The sequence below is a fragment of the Mesoplodon densirostris genome, chromosome 5 (assembly GCF_025265405.1).
Source record: "Mesoplodon densirostris isolate mMesDen1 chromosome 5, mMesDen1 primary haplotype, whole genome shotgun sequence".
Taxonomy (NCBI): domain Eukaryota; kingdom Metazoa; phylum Chordata; class Mammalia; order Artiodactyla; family Ziphiidae; genus Mesoplodon; species Mesoplodon densirostris.
The window spans coordinates 105592272-105611648 of NC_082665.1; the positions used below are offsets into that span (position 1 = coordinate 105592272).

Sequence of the window (19377 nt, forward strand, 5' to 3'; positions counted from 1 at the left end):
AAAAGTTACTCTTAAGAGAATGAAAAGCTAAGCTACATACTGAAAGACAATATTTGCAAAGAATATATCCAATAAAGGACTTGTACTTAGAATATATTTAAAAAACTCTCAAAACTAAATAATAAGAAAACAAGAAGATACATGTATGGTATGGAAGCACACAAAAAGAAGCTCAACCATTAATCAAAACAAATTAAAACCTCAGTACCATGCCACTACATACTTATTAGAAGGCTTAAAATTAAAAAAGACTGACAATACCAAGTGTTGGTGAGGGTGTGGAGCAAGTGGAACTTTCATACACTGCTGTGGGAGTATAAGATGGTATAACCACTCTGGAAAATAGCTTAGCCATTTCTTAAAAAATTAAACATGCACCTGCCATCTGGCCTAACCATTACACTCTTGGGTATTTACCCAAGAGAAATGAAAACCTAAGTCCATGAGAAGATTTGTACTCAAATGTTCATAGCAGCATTATCCAGAACAGCCCCTCAGAAGTGGAAAGAAACCAAATGTTCATTAACAGGTAAATGGATACGTAAACTGGGGTATATCCAAACAATGGAATGCTACACAGCAATTAAAAGGAATGTACTACTGCTACACAAAGCAACATAAATGCATCTCAAAATAATTATGCTGGGACTTCCCTGGTGGCACAGTGGTTAAGAATCTGCCTGCCGATGCAGAGGGGACATGGGTTCGAGCCCTGGTCTGGGAATATTCCACATGCCGCGGAGCAACTAAGCCCGTGTGCCACAACTACTGAGCCTGTGCTCTAGAGCCCACGTGCCACAGCTACTGAAGCCCGCGCACCTAGAGCCCATGCTCCGCAACAAGAGAAGCTACCGCAATGAGAAGCCCGCGCACCACAACAAAGGGTGTTCACCGCAACTAGAGAAAGCCCGCATGCAGCAACAAAGACCCAATGCAGCCAAAAATAAATTAAAAAAAAAAAAAAAGCTAGGTGAGAGAAGCTAGCTAGGCCAAAAAAGTACATGCTATATATTTTCTTTATGGAATTTTAGAAAAATCATAGTAATCTATAGTGATAGAAATGAGATCAGTGATCATGTGGAGAGCTGTAGCGGGGTAAGAGAGGGGCAAGAGAAAGGTATATAAACATGACATGACACGAGGAAAATTTTGGGGGTGAAAGAAGTGTTCATTATGTTGATTGTGTGATGCTTTCACAGGTATGTACATATGTCAAAATTTATCAAATTGTATACTCTAAATATGTGCAATTTATTATGTCAATTATACCTCAATAAAGCTGTATTTTTTTTCAATAAAACTGTTTTAAAAATTGTAGTTTAAGGCCTCTGCCTAGAAACTTTAATAAGCTACAATGCATATTCCCAGGCATAAGCCCTAGCTATCCTAATTCTACAGTTCCAGGCTAGGACCCAGAAATCTGCATTTGACCCAAGCTCTTCAAGTAATTCCAGTGCAGGCTGTCCCTAAACCACCCATTGTGAAACACTGGTCTAGGGAGTAAGGCTTTCTAGAACAATATTGTTATTAGAATGTTTGTTTCTGGGGAAAACTTTTTCTACTAGGGTTGTTATACGTTTCTGTATTATGCCCACAGAGCATGCATATTCCATTACCGTAACAAATATTTAGCATACTATTAACAGTTCAAAAGCAAAATTAAATCATAGTTTTTTTCCAATCTTACCTTTATATAAATTAAAATTAACTACATGATCTTGTTACCATTTCCTGGCAGAGGCCTACAGTGTAAATCGAGAAATTAGGCCACTTGATTGTAACTGAAAACCAATGTGGTGGTTTTTCCAATCACATTTCTGATCTTTTTCTTCATCTTAAGACGCACACCCACCCTCACATCCTCCTGACTAGTTCATGATCAGGGAAGACACAGAAAGAGCGTGAAATGGTTTCATTCCTGCTAAGTCTCTGAAGACAAAGTTATCTTTTCACATTTACATAATTTTTCTTTGTAAACAACAAAAATCGTTGCCAGTATAAATGATAGGAGATAGGTTTTCCACATGAGACTAGCATCTCTTAACCCTAGCAACATTACCCGAAGGAAATATCAGAACTCAATTGATGAAGCTTGTTGTGGATTTTCCTATTTAATATCACTTGAGAAGACAAATGTGAAAGGGTAAAGCCTACTCAAAGATGATTTTTAATGATTAAAGGGAATACAGTGAGTGACATCTGTGAAAATGGTGCAGGGAAAAAAAAACCCTCCAAAAATTCTCTCCTCAATGAAAGCATGGAAAAAAACTGATAAAAATAGACACAATATTTTCAGAATGCTGGAAATTAAACAAAGGCAATCAGGAGAGCATTAATTCAAGAAGAATGGATGAATCTCAGTATGACCAGTGAGCTCTGTGGTGTCTTAGTTGCCCTAGTCCCATCTCACCCCTTCTTCTTGGTGGTGGCCTTGGAAGCCAACAGCCTACAATCATGGTGAAAATTAGCAAGCTGGCACCTGTAGGAAGGGACAGAACAGGGTTGGAGCTCCTTCAAAGTCTCATTCTCAGTAGACTGTCATTATTTGAGTTGTCTGGGGATTCCTTGGAATATTCTACTTGCAAGACTGTCTTTATTAACCCAACTAAGAGCTTGCTCAGTGTGAAAAGCCTTTTCCTCAGGGGCATTTGTAGAAAATGTCCAGGGTGATTGTTTAACTTCTTGGCTGCTTGAGGCACTGGATATCAGCTGGGGCAAAAATAGGCTAATCAAAAAGTTTAAAAGGAAAAACTTAAGAATAAGATATCCATAGTGGTTTTGAAAAACTCCAAATAGTCCTGAGAATCTAGAAGTCCATTGTGCACATGCCCAGGGTTGTGTGCATGCTCAGGAAAAATATAAGCAGGGCTTATGCTCTCACCTTGGCTGATCTTGAGGCTCTGCACAAATAGGAAGTGAAGGCTAACGTGGAATTGTCACCTGTCTGGCTGAATATTGAAGGTGTGCTTCAAAATCCATGTAGAGGGACTTCCCTGGTGGCGCAGTGGTTAAGGATCTGTCTGCCAATGCAGGGGACATGGGTTCAAGCCCTGGTCCGGGAAGATCCCACATGCTGCAGAGCAACTAAGCCCGTGTGCCACAACTACTGAACCTGAGCTCTAGAGCCCACGAGCCACAGCTACTGAAGCCCACACGCTGAGAGCCCGTGCTCCGCAACAAGAGAAGCCACCACAATGAGAAGCCTGCACACCGCAACGAAGAGTAGCCCCTGCTCACCACAACTAGAGAAAGCCCATGTGCAACAATGGAGACCCAATGCAGCCAAAAAGTAAAATATAAATAAATAAATAAATTTATTTTAAAAAAAATCCACAGAGCCCCTTGGCAAAGACTGGAATGCTTGTTGGTTTCAGGTGTTTAAGGAAACCTCTGCCCAGTCATGAACCAAGCAGAGACTTCAATGGCTACACATGACCATGAATACAGATTTTATAGAATTGTTTCAGAAAAGTCAGTAAGTAAACAAACAAAAACAACAACAACAAATAGCAACAATAGCAAACACTGGAGATGGAGGAGAATCTGATTTCCAGAGTTGCCACATTATGTTATTTTAAATGTCCAGTTTTCAAAGAAAAATTATGACATGTGCAGAGAAACAAGAAAGTATAGCCCATACACAGAAAAAAAAGCAGTCAATAGAAACTGTCCCTGAGGAAGCCAAGGTATTGCACTTCTTAGACCAAGGCTTTAAACCAGCTTTAAAAAAATGTTTAGAATGAAAGCAAACCATACATAAAGAACTAAAGAAAAGTATGAAAACAAAATCTCATCAAATAGAGAATATAAATAGAGAGAAATTATATTTAAAAAGGGCCAAATAGATGTTTGGGGTTGAAAAGTATAATAACTGAAATGAAAAATTCACTAGAGTGGCTCAATAGCAGATTTGAGCAGGCAGAAGAAAGAATCAGAGAACTCAGATATGGGTCAATTGAAACTATCCAATTTGAGGAAGAGAAAGAAAAATAAAGAAAAAAAAATGAACAGAGACTTAAAGACCTATAGGACACCAACAAGCATATCAACATACCAAGTATATCAAGCATAATGGAGATGCCAGAGGAGAGAAATAAGGGACTGAAAGAATACTCAAAGAAATAATGGGCAAAGACTTCCAAATTTTGATGAAAAATGCTAATCTATATATCCAAGATGATCTACAAACTCCAAGAAATAAAAACTCAGAGACCCACACCTATACATAACATAATCAAACTGTCAAAAGACAAAGAAAGGAGAGACAGCCCAGATGGCAGAGTAGGAAGACTGTGAGCTCACCTCCTTTCATGGCCACACCAAAATTAAAACTATTTACAGAGCAACTATTGATGAGAACCACCTGAAGATTAGCAGAAAAGAGTTTCCACAACTAAAGATATAAAGAAGGAAACACAATGAGGTGGGTAGGAGGGGCAGAGAAGCAGTATAGTCAAAAGCAGTATAGGCAACCCACAAATGGGAGTATAATCACAATTGCATAAGTTTTCCCTAAGGAGCAAGAGGTACAAGTCCCACGTTCAGCACCCCAGCTCAGTGATCCTGCACCGGGAAGATGAGCCCCCAGAGTGTCTGGCTTTGAAGGCCAGTGGGGATTACTTTTGGGAGAATTAGAGGGCTCTAGGAAATAGAGGCTCTACTTTAAAAGAGCATGCACAAAATCTCACATGCTCCAAGATCCAGGGCAGAAGAAATAGTTTGAAAGGAGCCTGGGTCAGACCCACTTGATAATCTTGGAGAGCTTCCCAGAGAGGTAGGAGGCAACTGGGACTCCCCCTGGGAATATAGATGCTGGCAGCAGCCATCTTTAGGAGCTCATTCTACCATGATGACACTGGTGCTGGCAAATGCCACTTTGGAATCCTCCTTCTAGATGATTAGTTCTGGGACACAGCCGCACCCAGCAGCAGGCCTGATGCCCTAGGACCCCATGAGCCTCCAGCCATTCAGAGATCTAGCCCCACCCACCAGAAGGCCCAGGACCCAGACCCACTCACCAGTGGGCCAGCACTAGTTCTGGGAACCCCTGAGCTGCGTAGCCAGTTGTGCCAGGACCTAGCATTGCTTACCAGCAGGTAGGCAGCCTCCTCCAAGAGGCAGAGCCTGGCAGCCAACTGGGTTGGGGGCCAGCCCTGCTTACAAGTGTGCTTACAGTAGTCAGCCTCATCACAACAGAAGGGTCCACACAGCCCACATAAGAGGCAGCCCTAGAGCACATCACTTTGGTGACCAAAGAGAAGCGGGCTGTTGGGCCCCAAAGAACATCTCCTACATAAGGCCACTTCTCTGACATTGGGAAACGTAACTGACTTACCTAGAATATATAAAAATAAAAACAGAGAATTAGGCAAAATGAGGTGACAGAGGAATATGTGCAAAATGAAGGAACAAGATAAAACCCCAGAAGAAATATTAAGGAATACTTATTACTTATCTACCCAATAAAGCTCAAGGTAATGATCATAAAATACTCAATGTGCCCAAAAGAAAAATAGATGAACACAGAGAGAAATTTTTATAGAGTTAGAAAATATAAAGAACCAAGCAGAGCTGAAGAATACAATAATTAGAACAAAATATACACTAGAAGGAATCAACAGTAGATTAGATGATACAGAGGAGTGGACCAGCAAACTGGAAGACAGAATACTGGAAATCACCCAAGCTGACCAGAAAAAAGAAAAGGAATTGTAAAAAATGAGGATACTTTAAGAGACCTCTGGGACAACATCAAGCATGTTAACATTTGCACTATAGGGGTTCCAGAAAGAGAAGAGAGAGAGAAAGAGGCAGATAACTTATTTGAAGATATAATAGCTGAAAACTTCCCTAGCCTGGGGAAGGAAACAGACATCAGGTCCAGGAAGCACAGAGAGTCCCAAATAAGATAAACCCAAACAGATCCACACTAAGACACATTGTAATTAAATTGGTAAAAAATAACAATAAAGAGAGAATCTTAAAAGCAGCAAGGGAAAAGCAACTAGTTACATAAAGTTGCAGGGTATGAAAGTAATATACACAAATCTGTTGCATTTCTATACACTAACAATGACCTATCAGAAAGAGAAATCAAGAAAAAAATCTAATATATAATTGCATCAAAAAGTATAAAATACCTAGGAATAAATCTAACCAAGGAGAGAAGGCTATAAGACATTGATGAAAGAAATTGAGGACAACACAAACAAATGGAAAGTTATACCATGCTCATGGATTGGAAGAATCAATATTGTTAAAATGACCATGCTCCCCAAGACAATCTACAGATTCAATGCAATTCCTATCAAAATACCAATGGCATTTTTCACAGAAGTAGAAGAAATAATTCCAAATTTGTATGGAAACAAAAGATCCTGAAAAGCCAAAACAATCTTGAGAAAGAACAAAGCTGGCAGTATCATGAGCCATGATTTCAAACTATACTACAAAGATATGGTAATCAAAACAATATGGTAGTGGCACAAAAACAGACACATAGATCAATGGAATAGAATAGAGAGCCCAGAAATAAACCCACACTTATGTGGGCAATTAATCTATGACAAAGGAGGCGAGAAAGAATATACAATGTGGAAAAAACAGCGTCTCCAATAAATGGTGTTGGGAAAACTGGACAGCTACATGTGAAGGAATCAAAGTGGACTACTTTCTCATACCATATACAAAAATAAACTCAAAATGAATTAAAGATTTGAATGTAAGACCCGAAGCCATAAAACTCCTGAAAGAAAACATAGGCAGTATACTTTTTTTTTCCCTGTGCCGTGTGGCATGTGGGATCTCAGTTTCCCGACCAGGGATTGAACCCGTGCCCACTGCAGTGGAAGTGCAGAGTGGACTGGACCACCACGGAAGTCCCAGGCAGTATACTTTTTGACATAAATTATAGCAATACTTTGTGTATAGAAATACTGAACCACTGTGTTGTGCACCTGGAACAAACAATTTTGTAGGTCAATTACCCTTTAATTAAAAAAAAAAAGACAGAATCTGGAAAGCAGCAAGAGAAAAGAAATTTGTCACATGCAAAGAATCTTTAATAAGATAAATAGCTTAATTCTTATCATAAACTATGGAGGCCACAAAACAGTGGGATGACAAAAGTGCTTAAAGGAAAAGACTGTCAGCAGAGAATTCTATATCTATGGCTAACTGATTTTTATCAAGTGTGCTGTCTTGGCTTGGGCTGCTATAACAAAATACCATAGACTGGGTGGCTTATAAATGACTGAAGTTTATTTCTCACAGTTCTGGAGGTTGGAAGTCTGAGATGAGGGTGCCAGCATGGTTAAGTTCTGGCGAGGACCCTCCTCTGGGCTGCAGATTGTTGACTTCTGATTGAGAAAATTGGATCTTGGCAATTGGGTATGTGGGAGTATGTGTAAAAGGGACATGCACACAACCACAAAAACCCACACACAATCTAAAGCATCCACAGGTGCTTCCAGGTACTATGAAATTGTGCCCACAGTTATTTTCTAGGCAAAGCATTTTCTTTAACAGTATCTCCAATCTCCATACCCACTACAGAGTTGGAATCAGTATAACTCTCCAGACTAAAGTCAGCAAGGGTAACCTTACCTTTAATATTGTTTTGTTGTTCCAGCAATAATTTACTTATTTCTGAAAACCAACAATCTCTGATTTCTTTTGAAGCTGCCTGCAATTACAAATAAGAAAATACCATGAGTATCAGATCACCTGGTGCATTAATTGGACAGGACTTTTATTCTCTTGGTGACCTTTAGAATGTGATCGAAAACACTGGTTGAGTCATGGGAACACAATAGGGAAAGGGGAAAGGACACCTATGGGGAAGGCATGAATTTTACCTGTAGGATGTATTTCTCAAGTCCATTTTGGTTGGCAATTTCAAACTTTCTGTTGCTCCCCCTTCCAAGTTGGCGAATTGAAAGTGTCATTAACTATTGTAAAGAAAGAAGAAAATTTTCTATACCATCTTTTCTGATTAAAAAATGATCCCCGTCAGCCACTCTAATCTTTGCTACCCTTGATTGCTCTCTTCTTCCATCTTCCTTCCAAGTGTTTTGCTGTCCTCTGTTAACAGCCCCAAGGAGCATAAAACATAATCTGGTACAGTGTCATTTGCCTTGTCTGTTTCAGAGGACAAGACAGACTATATGTTTCCATATGCAGAGCTGTAACCTTCAACTTTAAGCAAAAAGATTATCTCTCCTTTAATACCTGAGTATTTCACAAATCTCTACATAGTAGTAACTGAATTAGTATCCATTAAGAAATAAAAATAACAAAAACTACTATGAATAAACTACCAATTTTAATCACAAGAGCACGTGTGTTTATGTGCGTGTGATCGCTAGCTATGAAATATTTCTTATATGGTGAGAGGCAATGTTTGGTGTGGACATGGGTTCCTACACCCCCAGGGTCAGGATGTTGCCTACACTTGCATGCAAAGATGCATGGTTGAGAAGATGAAATCCAGCCCATGCTCTAATCTCCAAGGCGTTCAATCCTCTGCCTGGAGGAAAGAGGGTACTTTTCAATTAGTTTGTCCAGACAGGCTGCCATTGGGTCCTTTTTCTCCACCCAGCACAAAGGCACCTCTGTGCCAGTGCTGGCCCTATCTAGTGGCTGATTACAAGCTCTGGCTCTGGAATCAGGCCTGTGTGTGGACTCTCGCTCTGTTGTGTGGCATTTGGCAAGTTAACCTCACCTCAGTTTCCTTATCTGTAAAATACGGATAACAGCATTTCTCTCCATAGGGTTGTGCTGACTCCCAAGTGCAATAGGACCCCTTTACCTTCATAGACTTCTTAAAGCTGTAGTGAGGAGACAGGCCCTGGTCACTGGGCTCCGTTCGTATCTTACAGAACACTATTCCCTGTTCAAATAGATAGATTTGCCTCTGGCTGGGCTTAAATCGAATTAAATCCTTCATCTTATAACGATCCTTGTGAACTGTCCAGACGTTGAAAGAGCCATGCATCAACAACTTGCCCAGTTTTCTGATATCGTCCTTTGGGAAGCACAGACACACACAAAACGAAGCTGTTAAATTATTTGACGGGAAAGAACTCTTAGGGGTCTGTTTTCAAATTACAAACCATGCTTATTCGAAGTTTACAATCTTATAAGTGCCAGTCAGGCTACTCTGTCACTAATCAAAACTACAATTTTGTGAGCTTCACTGAGCATGGCATCATTCAGTTATATAAGGAAATAGTGCAGCTGTATAAGGTAGTAAACACAAAGCATGTTAGCAATACTTTGAACTGAAGATATTGGTACTCCAATATTTTTGTCTCACAATTAATTTTAGCTAGCAGAATTCCATTTCTTCTTCTTTGTTTTTGATACGAGACACTACTTAAAAAGTCCAAGAAATTAATATTTTAATTATGTTCGGGAGAGCCAGAATCTTTGCTGCATTATGGATCTTTGGTAATCCATGTATTCCATCTGTATCCTAACCTCTCCTTCAGGTATATGAGAACCTGAGAAGATGAGATTTGTTCTGAAAGGAGAAAGCTTAGTATGACCTAATCTTCATAACACTGTAATGGAAATGGTAATGACATTCAACTCTGCATTTTTCAGAGTGAGTGAACAGTGCAAAGGTAATTCCAAATGACAAATCTTTTATTTCATCTTTTTGGCTCTAAGGCACACACTATATCTCCTTCCACCATCATATGTCTGGTTGAAAGTCCAAATGAAGTGACCTGGCCTTCTCTGAGCTTTCTCTAAAGGTAGTGGAGTGTGATGAACTAGAAATGTGGTATTTTGTCTGGTATTTTTCAAAAATTACATCACTTAAAGTAGATAATCAAGACTTTATTTCCCTGAATCAAAACACCAAAAGGAAAAATTATTTGAACAGGACCAGGACAGAGACATTTCCCTGAGTTACATCTAGCTGAGATAAAGACCTACAATTTCTGATAATTATTACTAGACATATGTGTATTTTATAACTTATTTATATTGAACAAACTGTGAATACCTTTTAAAAAATGAATGACTTTATATCTGAAAGTCTAAAAACAAAAACTTCAAGGGCAATAAACTCTAGTCATTTCTATGGTGCTTGTGTCATATTTTCAGAGCTATTTTTCTCTTTTTGCTTTGTAAAATTTACATGTGTTAAATGTAGTGAATAAAATCCTCATTGAGGAATAAAAGCCCCAGTCACAAGGCCTTCTCTCCTAAAAGCACGATGCTTCTGCTGCAGGTTGCACAGGCTTAGCTTGAGTGCACCCCAAGACAGATGGGCGATGGGTCCATGAGGACCAGTGAGGAGTTTTTCACTATCCACATCCTTCCTGCACCCACTCAAATGGAAACACCCCAGCCCTCAGTGATTGCCTTCTCCTTTACACCCATTCAATTTGTACAATTCAGACCTATAGAGTACAGGAAATATGTTTAGTCAAGGCAGCTGGCAAAAGTAGATGTTTAACATTTGCCACAGGAACGATTGTAATCAGTAGTTTCTATTTAAAAATGTATTTATATTTCACCCCATTTCAAAAATTAGATACATCTTATAAAAATATATACATTATAGGCAGATAGAAGATAACCAAGGAAATTAGGCTGAAGAAAAAAAAATAGAGATTAAAACAGTAAGATGAAGAGGATGTACATAAAATCCATACACTATAAAGCATGTAAACTTGCTGCAGACTAGACTTTGACCTTAGTACAGAGGGAAATCTGGTGAGTTATATGATTCATTATGTCCGAAGACATACCCAAACCAGTTGTTAAGGGAAAGCATGGCAATTTGTTAATAAGACGTGAGAGAAATTTCTCCCATGGGTCTGCAAAAAGGGTCACTGCGTCAAATACTGAGCCCACCTTCAACCGCATCCCAGAATAGACAGATGAATGGACTTTAGGTAAAGCTGTTTCTAATGACACACCTGGGGAATGTGGAGGCATCATTTCATAGTACAGCTTTTAAAAGCAATTCTGAAAGAGGCCAGAAGGATGGGGGAGCAAGGGAACAAGCCCAGGTGTACACTCTGATGACCTGCAGAGGGCTGGGCGATGTGAGTTAAGGTGTCTGCCAAGGCCGTGGGCTGTAGAGATGGAAGAGGCCACCCTAAGCAGCAACGTTTTTGTCCTTTACAGCCTCTGCACTTCTCATCCCTCCCACAGCCACAGCTGTTTGAACCTTAGTAAGCAATTGGCCAAAGGATGTGAATCCAGAGACGGGCCAGCCCCTGACCAGAGGCCCGGTGTAAAAATGATGTGCCAGATGGCCAATCTGACCCCTCTGACTGACTCCTCTGAACTGAGGAGAACTAAGGAGGAAGCAGTAAGCAGCAAGAGTTGTAGCTGTGAGACGCTTTATGAGAGGGCTGGAGGTGGAATAAATGATAAGGAAGCAGAGCAATAAAGAAGGTAAGTCATCAGAAACTATGAGGAAGAGGAAAAGACACCAATGGGGGAAAAGAACCAGCTAGTGGCCGGTGAGGGGAGAGGAGATACCTGGCACGTATAGGCAGAGCACACAGGGGAGAACCCCAGCTCTCTCCCAGGCCAAAGCCCTAGAGTTGCTGTGGATCCTGGAATTGTTTAGTTCTCACATCCATGAGCCCTGTCCTGTCATTGTACTGACCCTTCCTGAGGCTATATGGTTGCCTTTTCCAGTAAGCCTGTCATCATTGAAGGTCACTAGAGGGAATCGCTGGGTCTTTTGAGATGAGTTGGAAGAGATGGGCTACATATCATCCAGGACATCTTGCATAAACTTTCTCAGGACCACGCTTGTGATGGGATCAGACATCTCAATGCTTGAGGCCCATCCTGTGGTGGCCGAGGGCACATGCCCTGTATAGCAGTGATGAAGGACAGGTGTACATATGTTACCGTCATCCAGGACACATGCCTGTGTGGAGGCTACTCTGCCTCCAAAGGGAAGAGGGTAGGGGGATTGCTCTGAACAGGACCAAGGATGACCCTTGGCCATCTTTTCAACCATATATATCCTTTCTTTCCAGTCAGACAGGAGTTGGCCCCAAGGCCAGAGACTACATGTACAATCTCTTGCAGATACTTGTGCCCTAAAGTATGGAATCATTTATTGGCATTTAGTGAGTGCCTGAGGGGACACAAAGCTAAATGCTCAGCACTGTGAGGAAGCTAATTCAGTGATGACCTTGAACTGGCTTGAATAGTATTTCCCAAAAAACTCATGTCCACCCAGGATCTCAGAATGTGACCTTATTTGGAAATAGGCTCTTTGCAGACGTAATTAGTTAAAATGAGGTCATACTGGATAAGGGTGGGCCCTAATCCAATGACTGGTGTCCTTATAAGAAAACAAAGACACACACATAGAGAAGACAGTTAGGACGATAGGCAGAAATTGGAGTGATGCAGCTATAAGCCAAGGAACCCAGGAGACAAGCAAGGAAGGATTCTTCCCTAGAGCCTTCAGAGGAATGGGCCTGCCAACAACCTTGATTTTGGACTTCTTGCCTCCAGAACTGTGAGAGAATACATTTTTGTGTTTTTTAGCCACCTAATTTGTGGTGCTTTGTTATCGCAGCTCTAGGAAATGAATGTAGCCTCAACCAGTTTTTCCACTAGTGACGTAATAGTGTGGCCATCACTTTGGTGTGTTGATGAATCTGATGGGTGTGAGCTCATAGATACAACATAGGGGCGGCCCCAAACAAATCAGCAAATGAAATGTCAGATGGTCTTCCTGATACGGCAAATGATGGCAAAATAATCTAGTAAATGCTACCATTTTCATGTGTGGACATTTTGTAGTTAAGAGCTCTGAGGTAAGAATTTCAAATGTGACTACATCGACCAAATGAAGAATCTGACTGAGAGAGTGACCGTAGGAAAACTAGCCTCCAGAAGGAGACTTCTTTTGGGTGCCCAGGTTTTCACTCCTGGCCATGACAGCTAAAGGGACAGAGCTATATACTTCTTGTACAAAGAGGCAGGAAACATCTGGATAAGTGAATTAGCACAAAGCCTGGTCCAGAAATGAAAAGTAGAAGCTGTGGGACCGAGGGGCCTGTGATTACAACTGCCAGAAGCAAAGGGGTTCCTTCCTTTCCAGCCTAACTGACAAATAAGTCAGCACTGGGGCCCTTTATTCAGCATCTACCACGTGCCAGGCGTGGTGCTAGGTGCCCTGTGATTTAATCCTCATTTATGCCTCACAATCACCCTTTAACATGGGTGCTGTGAAGGTGGGATGATGTACAAGGCAATTCCACTGAGTCATCAAGATTATTTACTCAGCCTTATCTCTGCAGCCAACACTATGGTAAGGAAAGTGGGAACTAAAATAGAAAATAAAATACCTGGCCCTAGCCCACAATAAATTTGCAATAAAAATAATTCCTTTATCAAATAACATAAATTTGTTTCAGAAAATAAAATATTTCATTCAACCTTTACTATTCAACCTTGGAACATGTTCCTGGAAAGTGAGGATTTAAAAGAACTCTAAATGCATCTATATTTTATGCACTGAATTGAATAGGGGGGAACTTCTTTTTTTGTAAAGAGAGGGAAATAAATTACATCTCAGTGTTTCACAGACAAATTTTCTTAAAAAATTTTTTCTTAAATCTTCTGTGATTAAACTAAACCAAGAACTAACTGAGTATACACAACAGGGAGAAAATGTAAATATCAGAAGGGCATTTTTTTCTAGTTGTTTTAATTATGAATTCATCCCACCAAGTTCAATTTCTTTTCTTCACAAAACCAGGTTAATATTGGATGTCAATAGAGAAACTAAGAAGTTAAGTTCTGGATTAATCTCTACATACAGCATGTGATGGTAAACACCTTGTGATAAAGTTCTACAAAGCTGATGCAAAGAATCTCAGAATCATTAGATCTGAGTTAACAGTAGTTGAGTTGTTAGTAAACTCTAAACAGAATCAGATGAAGAATGTGTTGAGAGGTTGGCACCCTGGATAGGGAGTGAAGAGATCCAAGAAATAGTCCTGGCTGATGACCACGTGATTGGGGTGAGTCAACTCTTCTTTCCATGGACCTGTTCCTGAATCAGAAAGTTGAAAAGTCCAATGCCTGCTCTTCCATAATTCAGTAGGATTATACAAAACTGTCAGGATACATTATCTAATGTACTAGATGTAAAGCAAGTTAAAGTCTTAGTGAAAAAGAAGAGTGTATTTCAAAGGTGCAATTCTGAGGACACATGGGGGAGAAAAGTTCTTTGCCTTGGTGTTAAAAAATCTCTAAAATTCAGGCTTCCCTGGTGGCGCAGTGGTTGAGAGTCCGCCTGCTGATGCAGGGGACATGGGTTCGTGCCCCAGTCCGGGAAAATCCCACATGCCACGGAGCGGCTGCACCCGTGAGCCATGGCCGCTGAGCCTGCACATCCGGAGCCTGTGCTCCGCAATGGGAGAGGCCACAACAGTGAGAGGCCCGCATACCACAAAAAAAAAAAAAAAAAAAAACAACTCTAAAATTCTATAAACTCATTCATCTTATTTGCATGCAAACCAGCTTGTAATGAAATCAGAGTAGATTGCTATTTACTCACATTTTAATATTCTTTTCTCATAACTTCCTCTTCCTATGTTACTTACACACAGAATAATAGCTGGGAGTTTCCTGCCCTGAGTACAGGTTCCAGGACAATCTTTTGATTCAGGGAAAGGGACATCTGATAGGGGTAGCTGACATGTGTTCAAAGATGAAAAGAACAGAAAGATATTCCAAAATGATTAAACAAATTGCTCTCTTGACTTTTCTTAGCCAAAGAAGGAAACAGTTATCATCAAGAAAACAATCCCCTCTGCCACACACCCCATGGTTCATGAATACCCTCTTGAATCTTGCATCAGTAGTAAGCAGAGAGCATTCTGGAGTCCCAGGGGACAGTAATAGCATCGCTGCCCAGATCTCAGCAAACCCAGTGGGGCTGTTTCTGAGATGCTGGCCAGAGGAAAACCAGGAGGGAGGGAAATCAAAAATCACAGGGGTTTTTGCCCCTAATTAATTTGCGTGGTTTGATTTCTGACAAGGAAAGAAAAGAAAGGTCATTTCATCTACCCAGACCTCAATAAACAGTATGTTAAATCCAGGTAAAAATGAAAAGGTAAAAAAGAGAAGGAAAGTATCTGTGTGACATGTATCAACAATTCTCTGAATGTTTGATCCCTGTGTGGGAGGCAGAAGAATGGCCTCCCAAAGATGTCCATGTCCTAATCCCTGGAGCCTGAGACTAGGTCAGGTTATGTGACGAATTAAGGTTGTTCACCAGCTGACTTTGAGATGGGGAGATTATCATTGATTAACTGGTTGGGCCCAGTGTAATCACAAGAGTTCTTAAAGGTGGAAGAGAAAGAAGGGAAGGTCTGAGTGATGTGATGGGAGAAGAACTCAACATCCGTTGCTGGCATTGAAGAGGGAGGAAGATGCCATGAGCAGAGGTAGTTGAGTGGGTGGCCTTTGCAAACTGGAAAAGGCAGTGAAAGAGATTTTCTCCTAAAGCCTCCAGAAAGGAAGGCAGACACCTTGATTTTAGCCTAGTGAGACTATGTTGTACTCCTGATCCGTGGAACTGTAAGACAATAAATTTGCACTATTTGAAGGCACCAAGTTTGGGGTAATTTGTTATGACAATGACAGAAAATACCCCTGAGTCAAAATCTAGAGTAGCTCAGTGAAAACCAGTCGCAGGGCAATCATAAAGTTATAGAGGATAGTTTGCCTGGAATGCCTGGGTCTGGCCTGCTTGGGATTAACTCTAACGCCAGAGTTGAGATGGCTCAACCCCCCAGCATTCTCTCTTTGGGTATTTTTCTTTAAGCACTTGGATTAAGGGATACACAATATATGCTTATTGGGCCTCTTCTGGGATCTGTGATGTAAAATGGGGTTAGGTGTTCACTTAGGACCCATTTTCAAAGTAATTTTCACAGAGAAAATATAACTCAAGAGGGAAAATCTTTTAATATTTTAATGGTGCCACGAGTGAGAAAATAAATTACTCCCTCAGCACTTTCCCCTGACCAATATGTTCTGGTCCCTGAGTTCTTGCTTTTTCCAGAGTATGGGTCAGTTTCAACATTCAGGATCCCAAGGGCCACAACCCAAGATTCCTAAAAATGCTGAGGCGCTGCTTGGAATCTCGTAGCACACGTTTGCTGACCGATTTAGGTAACTTTCCTCCAGAGTCAAATTCCTTTCCCACAGATCAGTTCTCTAACTTTGCCACAGTATCTGCTACCTTTGTAATACTGTGCCTGCCTTTTGTTGAAATGTCCCAGCACTTGCTATGGAACATACCGGACATCCAGTGACTGCTGCCAAGTCCACAGCCAACTCACAGGACTTGATCAAATCCTCCATCATGGCCAAAGCTTGTTGTAGGTCGTCTGAGAAGGCTGAATCCTTGGTCCTCTCTGGCCCATTCTGTGGAAACCAAATGTCTTGTTGGAAATCAAAAGGTAAACCATCTACCAAGGGAAGAAGGGAAACAGGACAGAGACAAGGAGCCACGGATCCAGCCAGCATGAAGTGACTGAGAAGGTAGATACATCAACCTGTTTCCCTGCTCCCAAAGAATGGTAGCTAAGGATATTTGCTGGTTTAAGTACAATATATGATACACACACACGCACACACAAGCAAAATCATTACACTTTCTGCACATTGTACTAATGAAGAATGAAGTTCATAAAATCATGGACATTATATTCTGGCTATATAAGAAACATCCTGAGCTTTTGTAAAGCATGAAAACCCCAGCCCTTTTAAATAGGGTGCTCTCCCTTTTACTCCCCTACCCCCAGGGCCTATTGAAAAGTACAATCTGAGTATCATATTTCTGTATTTAATGTGACAGTCTTATTCCTATGGGTAAAATTATACTTAAAACCATCCCAGAGGAGGATATTTGTAAACTTTAGAGGCAAAGAATGGGCTGCTATGCAGAGGTTTACTAATGATTTATGTGTAAACACCATAACGGTGGCATTTGTCACACTGAATCTCCCCGAGCTCTGCCCTTTCTCTCTCCTCTCCTCCCCCTGACCTTCCCATATTCTATCACCATTAAAGATGCCAAAGAGGTAAGCCAACATGATCTGCACCTCCCAAACAGCATAAAGACCCAGAATTAAGGGAAAAGCTGACTTAAGAGACCAACATTCCAATTATTACTATTGTGACACTTAGGACGTGATAGGGATGGTTGTTTCAGCTTGAAAGTCTTTTGCTTAGGGTTTCCGTATTTTATTCCCCTGCTACCTACATAGCACATTTATCTGTTATCTGCTAAATACAAACAAAAAGATTTTGGCTTTGTCCTTTTTTTTTTTTTTTTAACACATCAACTTCTACAACAAAGAACAGAGAGCTCTTTGCTGCTCCGCATATAGCCCCACCTCTTATCCTCTACTGCATGATGTAAGCAAAGCATTGTGTATTTTCTTAATCTCTACTTAAACTCTGAAGATCAGCATCTTTGGATAAGAGATATGAGTGACAGGGCTGATGAATGGAGCACAGCAAGCTGCCTCCACTGAACAATTTCCCATGGATTCTTACCTTCTTACTTATGGTAAATGTGTTCCAGGTCCTGGTGGAAGACAACACACTCTCACCGAGCTGATTGTAACGTCATTAACAAAGGATTAAAAGTTCTTACACCAGGCATCTTCCTCTTTCCTAAATACTTGAAACTCAATGTGCTTTTAGAGATTCAACGGCTACCTATTTCCTCTCCTTCCCACTAACCCTCCTCCCACAAACACGGCAGGTGGCTAGTTTTACACTGTGTGATATAGGACTCTTACAAACATTATTAAACCTCTCTAACTCAGGGTAAATTCTTACAAACATTATTAAACTCCTCTAAACCAGGCTAGCTGCATTTGCTCCAGGCTATAAAATTACTACCTGTGCCTTGAGCTTCCTTTAATCTTAAGGCATCCCCACAGCACCATCTGAACAGAGAGGACATGCAAATGACCACCCCTTGAGACACATGCCTCATGTTATTCTTGTTAAAATCAGAATTTTATAATAGAAAAATGGAAAAAACCCACTTCCAAGCCACAGATTTCTTCCCAATCTGGTGTGGCCATCACTTCTTCCAAGTTTCTTCTTGGTTGTCTTAGAATTCACACACATATACACACACATTTGGAAGGGAACAGGGCATAATGTATATAGATTTACTAAGGCGTACAAAGAAGTAAATATAAATAATTCATAATCCTACCATGCAGGAAAACCACGGAAGGGATTTTATTATATTTACTTCCAGTCTTTTATGTATGTATTTTATACCTTCGCTTACTTTTGTATTCCAGTAAAACATTTTTATGTGGAAGGAAGAAGATATATTACCACTTATCCTATTACAAATCCCCACTTTGAAATTGTCTTTATTTTTTTGTTTTTTCCTGACTATGAATTATAGGATGCATATTATTTTAGAAAATTTACACAATAAAGATCATAAACAAAACAAAATCGCTCTTAAGTCCTTCCATGTATAGGCAAACACCATTAGCAGTTAGTACATAGAACGATATTTAATATCCAGTACCTTAGCCAAACCTCCTTCTAGATCACCTGGGTCCATCTCCAAATCCTCAGGTGACTCAAAATCCAGCAGACCCTGCATTAACCCAAAAGCTTTATTGAAAATCAAAAAGTAGAAGGCCAACTTAATCTGTTGTGCAAACAATCTCCAGCCAATGCTAAACTGAGGATGTATATAAATTTGTCTGTTTGTCACAAGTAAGAGGGAAAGAGTAAATGGTACATTCAGCGCAGGGTTCTTTCCACAAACACAGAATCACATTGGACACACTATTTTGTAGCCTGCTTTTTCTCAACAACGTATCATGAACATTTTCCCATGACATTATATATTTTTTAAAACATGGTTTTTAATTGTGCCAGAGTATTGCATCCTATAGCTAAATCATAATTGATTAATCCCCCCTACTGTTCAACATTTAGGTTCAATAATTTTTTACTAAAATAATAATAATCTTTATACACTTTTCTTAAGGATAAATTCCTACAAGTAGAATTGTTAATGTTAAGAGTTGTGATGCATGTTTCCAAGTTCTTTAGAGAAGGACTGTGTTCCCACCAGCCATAAATGAAAGCTTTTTTCACCAGCCCCTAGCCTACATGGAGTATTACCATTTAACGCTGTACCAAAACATGCTCACAGGCCACTCTCGGAGGGAAGCAGAGGGTCATCAGCCTCACTCCCAGGCTGGTGTGACGGCTCCATGTATAAAACGACAGCTGCACTTTATGTTGTGGAAGCTTCCTGGGGGTCAGCCCTGAGTGAGCTCTCTACTGCGTCACTCACTGGCTCCCCACAGC

At 40.4% G+C, this 19377-nt stretch overlaps 1 protein-coding gene across 1 annotated transcript in view; it reads right to left on the reverse strand.

Annotated features, from left to right (window-relative positions):
• Nucleotides 1-19377, reverse strand: part of MCF2L2 (MCF.2 cell line derived transforming sequence-like 2) — a 242370-nt gene that overhangs the window by 23641 nt on the left and 199352 nt on the right. Inside the window, 5 exon segments of the mRNA XM_060099191.1 lie at nt 7606-7684; nt 7857-7949; nt 8810-9025; nt 16312-16437; nt 18581-18652. Of these exon segments, the coding sequence (XP_059955174.1) occupies nt 7606-7684; nt 7857-7949; nt 8810-9025; nt 16312-16437; nt 18581-18652 (586 nt within the window).